At 38.3% G+C, this 15,759-nt stretch overlaps 1 protein-coding gene across 1 annotated transcript in view; it reads right to left on the reverse strand.

Moving 5' to 3' along the window:
- Positions 1-711: 711 nt before the first annotated feature.
- The window catches only part of PPA2 (inorganic pyrophosphatase 2), a 38,814-nt gene continuing 23,766 nt past the window's right edge, over positions 712-15,759 (reverse strand). The window contains exons 8-12 of the mRNA XM_026108854.2: positions 12,686-12,813; positions 10,841-10,926; positions 9,255-9,324; positions 4,189-4,228; positions 712-3,149 (exon numbers count right to left, since the gene is read on the reverse strand). Of these exons, the coding sequence (XP_025964639.2) occupies positions 3,121-3,149; positions 4,189-4,228; positions 9,255-9,324; positions 10,841-10,926; positions 12,686-12,813 (353 nt within the window). The 3' untranslated portion in view covers positions 712-3,120. The remainder of the gene's footprint in view (positions 3,150-4,188; positions 4,229-9,254; positions 9,325-10,840; positions 10,927-12,685; positions 12,814-15,759) is intronic.

Consider the following 15,759-nt stretch of genomic DNA (forward strand, 5'->3'; position numbering starts at 1 on the left):
AGCTCTCAAGTGTTAATACACGTGGTAACAAGAAACAAGTTATGGCAAGGCACTTTCTCTACATAACATCTATGAACAGTTCTCCCAAATCCAGCTCAGAATTACTTTCTATTCTTTTGGAGATTTTTAGAGGATGTCCACTGTTACTAACAGCATGAAAATAACATCCTAACAGCGACAATAGCATGCTATTTTCACAACCCTATTATTTTCACACTTTAAAGAATAATCGACACTATTTTCACATTAAGTAAAATTCAAGCCTCATTTTCAGTTGGGGGACTGAGGTGTGGGTTCCATGTCAGTCAAAGATACTATTTTGAGCAGCAGCTAGTGAATTACAAAGGTAAACAGAAGCTTCATCACCCCAATAGCGAAAAAAGAGCCACCTCTCCCTTCCTTAAGGAGAAAAAAAAAAAAAAAAGAAAGAAAGAAATCAAGATGCAAAGTTGTCCTTGAAAGAATTACATACCTATGTGTATTATAGATTCAGTGCAGAAGATACAATTAGGATGGATTTATTTCCTGCAAAAAGATATTTATTTCCCTTCAAGACTTATTTCCAGGAGATATTAGTATTAGAAGTGAAAAAAAATCATTTCATGCAGCTATCGAAAAGCAGACACTGCTATACTAAGCTTCCCACTGCAATGAATACAGTTTTAAACGTAACATATAGGAATACAAATAAGGACAAACAGAAGACCTGGCCTAGGAAACAAAACAAAAACCAAGTGTTTATTGTAAACTTGTTTTTCCTGAAGTGATCTATAAAACACATTCCCGAGTTTCTCTGTCCCATCCCCTGATCCTCTTATTAGCAGACATTCTCTCCACAGCTTTTTTATTACACTCTATTTCCAAAACGCACACGTCAGTACCATTCAGTACATTTTAGCAGTGAGGTTACACGTAACTGTACATCTTTTTATCCCACTTGGGAAAAACCTTTAGAAAATGTACATAAGCAGATGTTGTAAGCAGTCTGAAGACAAGGCAGTCATCTGTTTATATACTCTCCATGCAGGAAATATTTTAACATTTTCAAAATTTATGACAGCACCAGACATTTCAGTTCATATAAGTTTTCAGCTTTCCAAATACTATTTATTATTATTTACATGCATAAAGTCTAATCTGATCTAAACATATATTTCTCAATTCCTAACCCTACGTCATTAATGTAGTTATAAATTAAAAAGCACTACTAAAGTTATTTACAGTAAAAAGGAAATAACTTCTAAACAAAACCATACTATCTACTGTTTAACCTACTCTTCAGTTTAGCATGGGTATCTGTTTGTAAACAATAGCTGTTTTTTGTATGCTTATGTTGCCTTTCCCTTACATGTCTCAAAAATTAAAAAAAGTACAGAAGTGAGCTATGTATAGGGAAGATGATTTGATTTTACACAGTGCCCTTCATCATCCAACTGTCCCTAAGCACTTTACAGAACAGCAAGCCTCTCTTAGTAGTAACCACCATACAGGCAAATGTGGCAGCTGTTCTGCACTCTACAATAGCTCACCTGTAACCAGAGTAATTTCATACTGAGAGGCTGCACATCAGCCCTATTTAATCAATTACAAAATAAAAGAAAAAAGAAAGGCCATTACATCTGCAGGTATAATGCACACTATCTTAGAATCCTGCAAATATGCCAAATCAGTATTGTAAATACATGTTGGATGTAACTTACCTCTGGATTAAAAAAAAAAAAAAAAAAAAAAAAAACCCAAAAAAACAGAAAAGTAGTCTTTAAAGTCTTTTTGCATTGTATAAAACAATGCAAAACCCCTTGCAGATGGGAGAACTCAGACTACTCAAAAATGCTGAGGCCCCTCACTGGTGTTTATACACTAAGCAACTTTCTAGAGCAAGCTCTCTAAAGCAGAAAATTAACTCCTAAAATCAAAGAAATACACCCTGAGGGTGAAAGTTTTCTTATTAATAACATTCTTTGCAAAGAAAAGTTAATCCTCTATGTCAAGCCCACAGCCTGTATTTTTCAGTTTTCTGTCTCCCACTTCCATCAAGTGCCTGCAATATTAAGCCTTTGTTTCAGTCATTTTACAAACTAGACAATGCTCACCTCTGGTCTCAGTAACAGGCTGGGTAAAGCTGTCTCTCTGCATGATCATTTCCTCTCTTTCTACTTAACAGCTTTTGGGGGGGAATTTTTTTTTCTTTTTCTCTTTCTTTCTTTTTTTTTTTTTTTTAAGAGAATACCAGGCGGTACAGACAGATCTGACATAATCCTGCAGCAGAAAATATGGCAGACATTCTTACTAGGAAAACACAAAGCTCAGTTCTATACACTTTATTAACTTTGTCCCACTGCATGAGGAACTATCAGAAGCCTTCAGGCATACACAATTCTAAAAATGGAAACATTCCATAAGGAAAATCCTTCCTGTGTGATGAAACAAAGAAGTTATCAAAACAGGATGTACTACACAGAGCACATGTGCATCCTTATTTCAATTGTTATGGCATGAGCCCTTCCTAATTGAATTACTTTTTGGAGTGAAGTTGTATTTGCTTTTAAAAGGAAACATGCTACACCCATAACGCTATGAAACATGCAGAGACCCACGGGCACAAAAAAGAATATACCTCAGGAAACAGTGCACAGTTGCATATTTGAGCACATAGTAAGCTGCTAAGCCCACAACATACCAAAGATTACTGTCTCTCCGAAAAAGATTACAGTCATGGCAGACAGACAAGTCCTGAGATGCAAATTAATGCAGCTTCCTATGCACCTGATGACTTGGATTATTTCTAAATCTGGAGAACAAAGGTTGAAGCCACCTTATCTCCCATCTCTTTTGATGCACTTCATGAATGGACAAAAGGAATCCTAGAGTTCTGAAGCTCAGGAACGAACAAGCAAGCAAGCCCTCTTCCCTCTCCTCCACCCTGCACAAGACAGTCATAGAAAGGAAACATAACTGTATGTCAGTGTTTATTTACATGATAGAAAGTTCATATAATTTGAAAAGTTGTCTCAACAGGAATCCAGCAATTAGTTCATTTGCCTGTGTGTCTTCAAAACTCAAGGGAAAAAAAAGGGATGATTGAAGATTTGATGATGTGGCTTCAGAACTTATTGACGATCACTTGGGAAAAAAGTACCAGGCATCAACTAAAACAAAAAACACACATCAAGAATGGCATTAATTCTATGCAACTAGCCAAACACAAACATTTCAAAAGCAACATTCTACCCTTTCAACTGTCTCCCCTCCTAATACAACACTTTCGAGTGAACTCTATCCCCACCCTACATAAAGCATGTCCTCAAAATAAAAGCCCCTCATTAACAGTTCGGCTGAAACTGCCCTGCAACAAGTTACAACACTGACGTGACCATCCCTGGAAAACATCAAAGATTAGGCAGATTATGTTCAGCTGTCTGTCAGATGTCTGAGATGTAATACTTCAGTAAATAAATGCTATTTATTGGCATGCCATGTAAGGACAAACGGAATGCAACTTGCTTTCCCATGATATGGACTACACAGATGTTACTTTGCAAACAATTTGGAACTTGACTCATGACTTTCAGTCTCTTAGTGTTTCTGTAACCCCCTCCATCTCAAACAGTGCATACATTTTCTCTATAGAGTTCTTGCCAGTAGAAAAAATGTCTTTTTTTTAAAAGTAGCTAACAAAAATGAAAATCTAGGATGCAATCTTACTTCTTGACTAAAAACACATGTTCTGTTAACATGAAAAACAATATCATAGAAACGAGTTGATTTTGTTTTTAAAAACTACACTGGAAAAGTAAGTGTGGTTATGTCACTTTTAGGAAAAGGGGTTGTTTATTTGATTGGTTAGCTATTATGAGGAATGACAAAAAATAAGGCAAAGCAACCTTTCTCAATTAAAAAGGATAAGTATCATGCATTTGCCTTCCCTGAACAAAGTGAAAGAAAAAAAAATACTTAATCTTCTCATCTTTTTATGTAGACTACACGTAACCGTAACCTTCTCCCATAAACAGCCCCGAATTTCTGTCCGCAATCTATTTAACAGGGGACAGGCATGACAGTCTGACAAAATATAACCATTATCTTGACTCTCCTGTGTACTTTTTTCAATAGGACTGTTTTTATGTCAATTTTTAAAGCAAATGATTAAAAAAAAGTCATATGGCAGTTGGAGTAAAAAGAATATACCTTCTTCGGAAACAGAGTCTCCATTCACAGGTGCTGGTGCCTAAAAAAAACCAACAACGTATTAGTTGTTAGCTAAAGTTTCACAGGTAGTATCAAAACTCAAAGCTATTTTACTGCTGAAGAGATGTGCTCTTGATTTTAATATTAAGAGATACTAATATAAACAGAACTTTCTGTAGGCCCTGAAGGGCAATATTCTACCTTTAAATACCTTCCACTTTTTTTTTTAAGCTACCGTACAAGTTTCTTTGTTGCTCACAAATGACAGAACATACACACTAATAGTGAGTGATAGATTCATACCTTATCTAACATAAAGGGAATTCTCCTACTCTGTTGTCTTTCAGGATAACAGGATTTGCTGTTTACATACCAAAGAGTAAGAATGCCTTTCCAGTTATGTTACTGTACATGTTTTATTATAAGGTATGCATGTGGGTATATACACACAATTTATATTACATAGATTCAAACTTTTTAAAATAAATGTATAATTACACCCTTTTACAACTAAATTTTGACAGAGGAGGAGTCAACTCTGTGGAGAGCAACAAATTCTGTGTTAATACATAGGTCTGTAGATCCAGGTTCATTTCGCAGCAAAGCTGGATACAGCGCTACTCTATCACAGTATTACAACAGCTTATCCTGTTCTTTTACTTAAAGCTAAGGGAAGAAATTAAAGTCAGTTTTAACACCAGCTGGAACCAACCTGCCTCGCAATGAAGATGAAAGTGTAGTTATGCTAATAATAACAATAACCTTCCACTGTCCTTCCCTCAGCTCCTCAAAGAGGCAAGTTCTCCAACTGACATAACTGATGAGGAAAGAAATAGAGAATATCTCGGCACACAGGATCTTGCGACATCCACCCACATGCACAAATCAAGTGCAAAAACTGGGAGGACACTAGCCTTTGCTGTGACAAAGGCCCACCCAAGCTAGGCTTACCCAAACAGACAACCCTGGGACAAATCACTTAGGTGAATCGTGCAGCAAAGAAACAGCCTCAAAGACAGGCTTTACAGCAGTTTGAAGCTTCAGGAGAACAAAGCTGCACTGTGAACAATATTGTCTTCTAAATTTATAGGTGGAAAACACCTTCTGCAATTACTAATGGCACCTAAAGACATTAATAAGTATTTTGAGGATGGCCAGGCTGACCCAGAAGCTGTGGCAGGAGGGCTCAGCGCAAGACAGAGCTCAAACTGAGCTGAGCCAGGGTGGGATTCTCTTGTGAGCATGGCCATCTCCGAGCATGCGCAGGGCTGGATCCCCAAAACAGCCTGTGAGGAGGGAGGGGAAAAACAGTATTCTTCTTCTTCCTGCTTTACCCACAGTAATTAAGTGCACAGAGGGGCTACGTGACTGGTCTGTGGTCATAAAGAAAGTATGTGGCAGTGTGATGAATGTAACCCAGGTCCTCCTGGCCTCATCACCAAACCATTCTCTCTTTTCAGTGTTATTGTAGCCTTTCCAGCCTTAAACATAGCCTCATCTCATAAGGCAGTGAGAACCAGTGGTCACAATGTACAAAAGGTGCCTGCCACTCCTGGGATAATTGCTCAGAGAGCTTAAGCTGAGAACTCAAGAGGACCATCTTCCCACCAGGAACATGTCAAACAAACCCATCCCACTGAAACAGGAGCTTCTTCACTACAGAATCCTTTCATTTGGGGTACAGGTGAAAAAACAAACACCACCTTTTGTTTCACAACTGGCCACTGAACAGATAATTCTGCTTCTACCAAGTCCTAAATGGAAATATCCTGATAAAAAAAGTTGTAGGGAAAAAGGCAGTTAACAGATCTGTCTGCTTAGATCTGAATCATTTTAAACACATTAGTAAATGTACAGGTTAAGATTTTGGTGGGTATTTTTTAAATTATAAGGAAAAGCCAAATATTTTCCCCAAAGAGATTTTTCTGTCTTTTATCAAAGAGACCTCATCTAGCAAAGCTTTCCTAGTTCATTTTCTTTCCAGTATTACAAGGGAAGAATTATGTGATAAGTCTGAGAAACACTGCTCTACTAACTATATATAGATTGCCTTGGAGGTTTTCCAATTTAAAAAGTCCTCAGCAGCTTTTTCACAGAGCTTGTGAGCAAGCAGTTCTTGGGATTAACATTAAATAAAGGTTTGGCTGTCCTGGTCAGTTTTGCAGATGGCAACACTTAGAAGCCCGAAACAAACAGTACATCTTAGCACTAACATACTCAGCTACAAAGCCGCATACCTCCAGGGTTTAGTTCTCAACATGTTCTAACATTGGAGCTGAGAAAGAGATGAAACAGTTTTCAGATGCTAGGAAACACCAGAAACTTTCACCATCTACAGTTTAAAACTCCAATGAGTGTGTAGCTGCAGGGGGCCTGGCATAATTCTAGGTAGTTGAAATGTTCGGTACATGTCCTCATACGCACAGGTTATCTCCTGATCTCACTGGGACTGACTGGACATAGCAGCTTCTCCAGCTGTAAAACTATTCCTGATTCGCCACTAGTAATTTCACACTACAACACACCTTCTGTCCTGCAAGTAACTCAGTGCAGTGGAAATTCCCCAACACAAACAAGCCATTTTAGTCCCACCTCTGTAAAATAATGAAAGGTCAAATTCTTGCACAGTAAGTCCTACTGGAATTAGCGGGACTATCTATGAAATTACTCAATCAAAAATGTATCAAATTTGGATATGTGCATAATTTGTTAAGCACTTGATAAGCATGTTTGTTTACCATTTGGTTCTTAGTTACATTTCTCTTTTCGCTATGAAAACTGGTTTACAACAATAGTGAGTGGGTTTTTTTTGAAAACCCAGTATACCTGATTTAATGTAAGGCAATTATCACCAACTCAGAAATTCCATAATTACAGTCTGACCTAGGAAACAGGAGTGTAATGAACCAGTTCTCAGTGCCACAAGTAACTCAGAAATTATGCAGTAGCTGAAATATATTTCTCACTATAAAAAGGTCCACTCTGGTTTTTCATTCTTCTGCTTTTATCCAGAAATTAATATATGGACATAAATTAGAAAAAATATGTGCTTTTAGTTTCAAAAAAAACAGATACAGGCAGCTTAAATTTAAAATGACCAAGGCCATTAAGATTCTGCAGCCAACACTCATGTATTTTCACTTCTGCTTGAAAGAGATGAATGCTTGACAACCAAACTGAGCAATGCCGTGTACTAGACAAAAAGATACCTGCTTAAAATGTACAAGTCAGCTTTATTGCTTATATTCAGAGTTTGATTGTCTGCCATTCGATTTCAAGAGTATCTTACTTTTTCAAGTTACTTTAGATTGGAAATTGCATACAGTAAGAACAGTATATAAAACAGGACTGCATCTTTTCCCTGTTTGTAAAGTACCAAAAGACAGTCATCTACATAGACACAATTAACGTATTTAGAATATACTGAAACAGAATGATGGAAAGGAGTATGGCATGACAACTTCACAAAAACAATAATATATCACTTAAAGAAAATAATGTGAGGCACAAGAAGCCAGGAAGTGATAATATTTGATAAAAAAGCAAATGTTCATAAGACATTAATTAAAGTTTGATCTGAAGCATGGATTTTTATAAACAGGTTTTACAAATCCAAAACTCCAGAAAAATTGTAATTTGTAATTAAGAGGCAAAATAATGGATACCGCTGGTTTAAACAGATAATTATTTACTTATATGCTTCGAAGTACAAGCAGCACAGAACACACAAAAGGAAATACTCCTTTGCAGATTTGTCACTGTCCAAACTAAGAATACATTTGAACCTGAAATTTTAGCTGCATTTAAATATCCATTAAAAGCTACTGTAAATTCAAAGTATAGGGGAGGTAAATATTTGCTTATAGCTGTGACTGACATGACTAAAAGCATATCTGAATACTAAAATGAATTTTTCTTTCATATAAAATTTACAATCCCATTAATCAAAATGGATCAAAACACATTCACAATTGCAAATGCCAAGCTACTTTTAAAGAAATGCTGAAAGCAACACACCAGGAGAGGGAAAAAGTTCAGTGTGACACCTCTTTGTCTTAAATCAACTTTTTTGCAAGTGACAAAGTCTTACTTGCTTACGACAAAATACCACTCAGGATAGTACCTTTTTACTAGAAATGGTAGTTGTAATCTTAACTGCACAGACAGTGGATGCCGTCTCCTTTGAGACCTGCACTTGCATAATTACTGTGACTACTGGGGCAAAACACTGACTGCACACAGCCCTAGTTAGTTAGCTACCCAAGCAGCCATGCACATGTGCAAAATACTTGGCATGCTCCTGTGGTCATGGGCATAGGCACAACCACAGAGTATGTTAAAAAAGGGAAAAAAATTAGTAAGTACTTGGGGGTTCTTTTCTTCAGGTAATTTCTCGTAACTTTGCTTACATTCTGGCATCCAAACCAGCATATTTTAAAATGGAAGAAATTCTCCTTCAACTAGCATTTGCACATGAAAGCATCAGACCTGCAGGACATCTTTCTCGCCTAAACAGGAAACTTGCGTGTTTTAATTTTATGTTAATTTACAGAATATGACAGGCATTCTTTAAGAAACATTCAAAAAAAGCAGCCCCCTCTTTTATAGTAATGCATTTAATTATGCAAGTAGACAAACAAAGGATGCTTTTAGTGATTAGGGACTACAGTCAGCTAGTCAATGAGTTCTAACACTGGGTGGTAACTCATGGCAACAGGGGAGACAGAGAAGACAGCAGGCTAGATACAAATAGCAGTCCATCTTGCTATTCAGGATCAGAAGAAATAGCACTACAGACGGAAAAAAAAAAACAACAAAAAAACCAAAAAACCCCAGCAGAATGGTAATGAACCTGCCAGAAAATACAATTGGGCCACTGCAATGAAAGGTTTATATTATAATGCTTACATTTCCCCCACAACCTTTGTGCTCTTCCTTTTAATTAAAAGGAAATTTAAGGCATAAAGTAAGGACCATTTCAGTTTAGCTACTTTATTTCCATTTTGGAGCTCTGAATCTTCTTTTCTTATTAATCGATTAAAAAAAAAAGTAAATATTGCCCTTACCGACTGCACAATTGATCGGGCATCCTCTTCACTGCAGCAAAACGGGCTACCACTCACCAGAACATTTGTGCTGAGAGATAAAATTAATAATATGTTTATCAACTATTAGAAAAGAGACAGATGATTAAGTATCCATGAGGGGAAAAAAAACCACCTCCACACAAAGAGCTCAGAAGTGTCTATCTGTCCAGAAATGAGGAAGTCAAAAACAAAGTAACCAGCAATGTTGGAGAGGACTAGGGGGATGTTCTTTGTTTCTGTGGGACTGGGTTTGGGGGGGGGGGGGGTTCATTTTTATGCAAATGTTCTTCATTAACGTAAGCAGTACTCAGGCACTCTGCTTCTGGCAGCTAACTCGGGTACAATGCAAAGAACGACAGCTAAGAATCTAAATCTACCCAAAGGTCAACAGAGAGAAACAGGCATTCCTTGAGGGAGTTACCGCACTGGCTCACATGGATGGCACAAATATCCACCATGTCTCTTGTGCTTTAAAGGATGGCAGATTCTACATGCATGCAGAGACAGGCAGGCCACTCCTGGTTTGCAGTAACCTGCTTGCACCCTCAAGCATGGATAAGAAAAAAGAAAACCTAGATCAAAATTCTGCTCTTACCTAAAGCATCGGATACCTGTACTGCTTCCACAAAGTGCAGAAAAATTTAGCGTCAGTCTTCCTGCAGACTATGAATCTGTACCCTTTTACACCAAAATGAGTTTGGTCATGAGTTTTTAAGGTCTTACACAATCCCTCAAAGCAAGACTGTGATTTTAATTATTTTTAAATTGAATTAACATGTAGCTCAAAGTGCTTCTGAAATGATGAAAACTCAAGTTTGAATGTTCTCCTGCGACATTTTTGTAATGTTATACTAAAATTATTAACCTGTCCAACTGTTGAATTTGTTCAGTCAGCCCCAAGGAAGAGAGAGAAAGTCACATTTCCCCAAGAAAGTACAAGAGGACAGTGACTATGTGAGCACAGCCTGTGCCCTCCGATTTACATAGTGTGCATCTACAGCCATTGGACAGCACCAGGCAAACACACCCGCCTCCTCTTCAAGGCATCTGCTGCCACAACTGCCAATGCAAACCAGTTCAGAGAGTTTAATAAAGTCCATTTCAATTTAGATCAGGCCAAAGGTTGGTAATGAACAGTAATTCAGCATTCCGGAGAATAACTGTAAAAAATTCATGGAATCTTAAGCGGCAAAGGAATTCATATCACAGTAATACAGCACTGAAAGGATGGAATAAACAGTGACAAGACAACTGATCAGGATTTGCATGGGATACAGAGCTTCTCCCCAAATGACTCCAAACACACCCTCTGGGGCTATCACTAGAAAGTTTAAGTAGTCTATATAATTTTTGTATAATCAATATATTTTTGAATCCCTTACTAATAAACCATTACTAAAAAGGTGCAACTATCACAGTCAATTATTAATTGTCAATCCTAAAAACATGAATATTCCTATCACCTCAACACAAAAAGTCTAAGCAGTTCATACACAGCTGCCACATGTTGAATACCAATAGCACTAGCACAATACAAAGAGGAAAAGATTTGACTGGATACTTACCATTTAATAGTACCTCCATCAGCTTTTTTATGAAGCAAAGCTTTCCAGTATTCATGGGTGGATTTAATAATTTCAACAGCAAAATCCTAGTTTACATGAAGGAAAAGTTTTATGATTTAAAAGGCTATTAAACAGAAAAAAGCCACAGAACTAGTTCATTAAAACACAGTTTCACGTTATATTTTCCAGAAATTTAATGAGGCCTCAAAGGAGGCCCCTTAAAATAACACCCTTTTTATGAAAAGAAACAAACTTCACTATCTGTCAAATACACTGGCAACATATTCAGGATTTTCCCTCAGTCCGCAGCCAGAAAACTGGAAGGCTACAGGAAAAAATGAATTCAGCACTAGATACTAAACAGACATCTACATCTATAGAAAACTGTACCAGGTCCTAAACAGGACAAAGTGTACGAGCCTATGACTCCTCTGTTGTATGTGCACATCAGGGTCAGAGTTAAGGTTTTCCCTCTCAAGCCAAAATGTGTGTTTACCTCATTAATTGCTCAATCACATAAGCATTCGCAACAATGTAACATGTCAGCTGCTTAACAGTTTTTTGTTGTTGTTTAAAAACAAAAATAATATGGGGGGGTGGAAAAAAAAACCTCAGCATCCAGATGATGATATCTAGACTGGCTTGCAAAAAGCTGCCAACAGAACATTCACATTTCCTAACAAGGAGCGCCTTGGCAAAATGCCACCAGAACACTGTGAACTTCACCAGAGCTGCTGGAACACAGCCATGGCCGCCTCACCACATCCTGGGTCTCCAGAAATGCCTGAGAAGTATCCAAGTGCTCCAAACTGGCTATGTCAGGGTCTTTAGAGTCTCAAGCCTGAGCTCTGACAACCTGACTACATCCCTGTTAAACTGTCGCTATGGTAGAACTACAGAGCAGGAAAATCAGGAAGTGCAGTGATTGGGAGAACAGGGAACAGAACATCAGGCTATCCAGCCTTACAACCCTAGGTCTGACTGATTTAAAAGACAGTTTTAGTGCAGAGGGGAGCTGGAGCATCTCTCCAACCACGCAAAAAACGTAAAATTGTCTGTGCTGGTTAGAAGGCAATTTACAACTCTGAAAAGCACACTGCAAGGCTGGGCTAGCTGACACATGGACATCATTCATTAGGAACTTAGGATTCTCCGCCAAAAAAAGTGTACAGAGTGCACAATATATGATTTGCAAAGTATTTTTACTCAAATCAAACTCAGTTTCCTCTGGAAAAGTCCAGGCATTTTCCTCAGCAAAGACTACTCCCAGGCCCACTCTCCTTTCAAACACTGGCCATTTTTGCTGCAGGCTGTTTAAAAAGCCATTCATTTTTTCTAAAAAAGGGAAAAATATTTTTTCAGCCTTCAAGCCAAAAACAGCTCAAATGTTCTTGTATAAAATTACCAGGAAAAAGTATACCTTGAGCAAATACCAAATATGGAAAAATCTGCAACCTATTGTCTTGCTTAAACTGCACAGCCTTGAAAAATGTCACAAAAATTTATCAAGACTGAAGAAGAAGAAAAAAAAAAGACAGTCTGCTTGTTCCTCTCACAAAGAGAATGAAAATACAGGAACAAGCACTGCAAACATAGAGTCTCTTCAGGATCAGGACCAAATATTTTTACTGACTTCCTTTAATAACACATATATTTCCCTTGAATAAAATGAAAGATACCAAAAATTATTTATGACTGTCCACATATACTGTATTCAAAGATCCCCCATATAAAAATTCTTTACATTAAACTCCCGCTCCTTTGCAAGAAATTCCAAAAATTCTGGGATGGATCAAGGAGACCATATGACAGCAAGATACATCTTTAATTTTGTATCATCTTCACCTTGTCTTTAAATTCTCCATTAAAAGCGAACCTATTTTCTGGTTTACCATCTGGGATCTTATATGATCTGAACCAGTCAATTGTAGCCTCAAGGTAACCTGGTTTGTGCTTCCTGACATCATCAATATCTGTTGACAGAGAGAGAAAAAAAAAAAAAAAAAAAAAAGGAAGGGGGTAATTTTTACTCACAGAAGATTTGGTAACAAGTTGATTTCACTGAATACTTTCAAAGTCATCAGGGAACTTCACTTTATTGCATCAGCTGCCAAAGTTGATATTTTATGATCTCAACACCACACTAACCAGGTAAAACAGTTGCCTCCTGGTCTTCATTAATTAAGACCCAAAGGGACAATGAATAAAAAGACCACACTTACAAAAAGACAGGAAGAAAATTCCATGTTTATAGGCTTTCATCTCAGTATGCACCTCTTGCAATACTTAGATTATTCCACAAGATTTATTTTTCAATAACTGTAGGCACTACAGGAATTTTTTGATAATGAAATAATAGCTAGTAGAAACAATTTCGACACATGGATTTTAAACCACCATCTCAAAACAAAGCACAGGCTTGACTTCTCAGAGCTGTATTAAAGGCATCCCTTTACTCTTAGTATTTCCAAATTCAACCCCTTGGATATGAGACAGGCATGCGCCTGGCGCACTAAATACTAACTCTGCTGCTAACCTTGTATTATCTGCATACTTGCAGTGATAAGCCAGTTCTACCCTTGCCTCTGCAGTCCTGCTGTGCAAAGTGGGACAGGACCCAAGGAGGAACACATGCCATTTGCAAGGCATGCTTTGGAGACAGAAATGGACATCGCCCCAGCGGGTGCTGAGAGATTAAGAACAGGAAGGTTCTGTTCTACAACATTCATACCCTTCTCTTTCCATCTATTTGTCTCCTACAGCCCCTCCTGGCAGAAACAGGAGCTGATTTTTTATTTTTTTTTTAATCACTGCACCCCCTCTGCATGCAGTCTTCCTGCTATTTCATAACTTCACTCTGGCCACCTTCTGTAGTGTTACTCTTATCTCCAGTGTTTTGCAAGTCATTTGCTTGCTTCTCCCTTCCTGCTTCCCTGGCATCTCATCCTGTCTCTCTCTCTCTCACTGTCCATCCTATCTGGCTACTCTATTCTCCTCTCCCATAGATGAGTCTCATTCACTGACAGCTCCCAGCTGGCAATGACTGCTGATAGACACTCTTCTGTCTAGTCAAAGGCACTTAGTCTTTGGAATTAACTCCTAGTCATGTCCTTTCCAGCTTTAAATGACTAGAGTATCTTTCTAGTCTGTGAACCTGAAGAAAAGACATCCACATATTTCCAAAGAGAGGCAGAGAAAACAAACGAGAAACTACAGACCATTCAATTCTCTACAGACCACTGAGACTCAACATGTGGACTGAACCCTAAGACTAACTTACACAAGATGAGGATATGCTAAGTGTTCACAGGCATCTGATAATTGCCACTCCCAAATTCCACTGGATCATGTATTACCCAAAGAATAAAATATAAAACCCTGAAGAGCTCTATGTAAATTTCTGCTTCTGCATGCACTTAGTAGGCCTACGTGTTTATGGACTCAGAGTAAAACACATTTTGAACTTGGCTGCTGGCTATCTGCCTGTAGAAAATTAGGGAGTTTCACTGGCAGAATCCCCAGGAAAAAAAAGCAAGGGCATGTAAGGCTGGGCTGGAGGCAGGTCTTCTTCCTGGAATGTAAGTGTAAAAGGACAAGAAACCTTTCACAGCGGTGGGCAGATGGGTGGGTGAGCGACTGAGACTGACCAAGAAGGAATGATTCAGAAAAGGGTGGGGTCTTGGTTGGAAGCGGGATGCTTTATTTGAGCAGTATAAAACTACAGCTACAATTAAAATTGGTCTCAGGACTCCAGTGCATCATCTTGTTCCCGCCAAGCAAGCGAATATCCCTCCTCCCATCTTGAGCCCATGTGATCTCTTGTGGGGATCGAACCTGCAACTTCTATCACTTCTTAAAAAGACATTATGGCAAATCTCTTCAGGTCTATAAAGCAAACAAGGCTGCAGCAATTTCCTTGGCTCCCAGGGGTGGATGAACTCCAGGTCTTCATCTCCAGACAGTGCTAAAATTCAAGCAGACTTTCACAGACCGCTGTTCCTTTTCTGGTTCCTGTTCCAGCAAACCTCTCACCTACAGTTTCTTCTCCTTTCCTCTTCCTTGGCTATGTGTCTCCTATTTCCCTAAAAACTGTTAATCAGGAGGGCTTCGCCGATAGACATTTGAGCCCCTCCCTATCTGGCATTCCTTATATATGTTTCTTTTAAAGACCCAAATGCTAGAATAGACTTTGGCAGGCTCTCACTACGTCCTGAACATAGGAAAAACCACCTTCATAAACAAAATCAGTTTCTGTGAATCTCATATTCTCACTCCTGGAAAATACCTGGCCTATGTAAACTGACGACACAGAACCAGGCTACAGCATAAGAAGGCCCAAAAGTACTGTCTGCTGTACGTTCTGATTCTGAGGACTGGATAAGAGGTACAGTGGCTGCTTATTTTTCCCTGGTTCTTTGCAAATTATTTTCCTTCTCCCCCGTGCTTCACTTCACTATTCTTTATCATGAAAGAGAGTTACAGGGCACCAAATGAAGCTCATGCTGTTGATTAAAAAAAGGAAAAAAAAGAAAGAAAGAAAAAAGAAACTTGTATTAGAATGGGTGTTGGGGGTGAAGTAGCAGGAAAAAGTGCAACAACAACAAAAAATCAATCCTGTTGCTGTGGACTCAGCACACAGCACAAAAATATAAGAAAAACAGCAGCTTTCACATCACTCAACAGCTACCTCTTCAGTTTATTAAAAGGCACCATAGAGAAGCTTGAAAGACAGCCTGTCCTCCACTTTGTTTGAAATCCAAACAACAGCTTTGGGATATGAGAGGGAAGAAGAGAAAAATATCCTCAGAGAACAGAAGAGGAAGCAAATAAAGGTAAAAGCAAAGATAATGGTAAGCAGTACAATGATTTAATGCACTAATATCTGTAGGAGCTAGTCTCATATCATGAGGAGGATATGA

The sequence above is a fragment of the Dromaius novaehollandiae genome, chromosome 4, assembly GCF_036370855.1.
Source record: "Dromaius novaehollandiae isolate bDroNov1 chromosome 4, bDroNov1.hap1, whole genome shotgun sequence".
In the NCBI taxonomy this organism is placed as follows: domain Eukaryota; kingdom Metazoa; phylum Chordata; class Aves; order Casuariiformes; family Dromaiidae; genus Dromaius; species Dromaius novaehollandiae.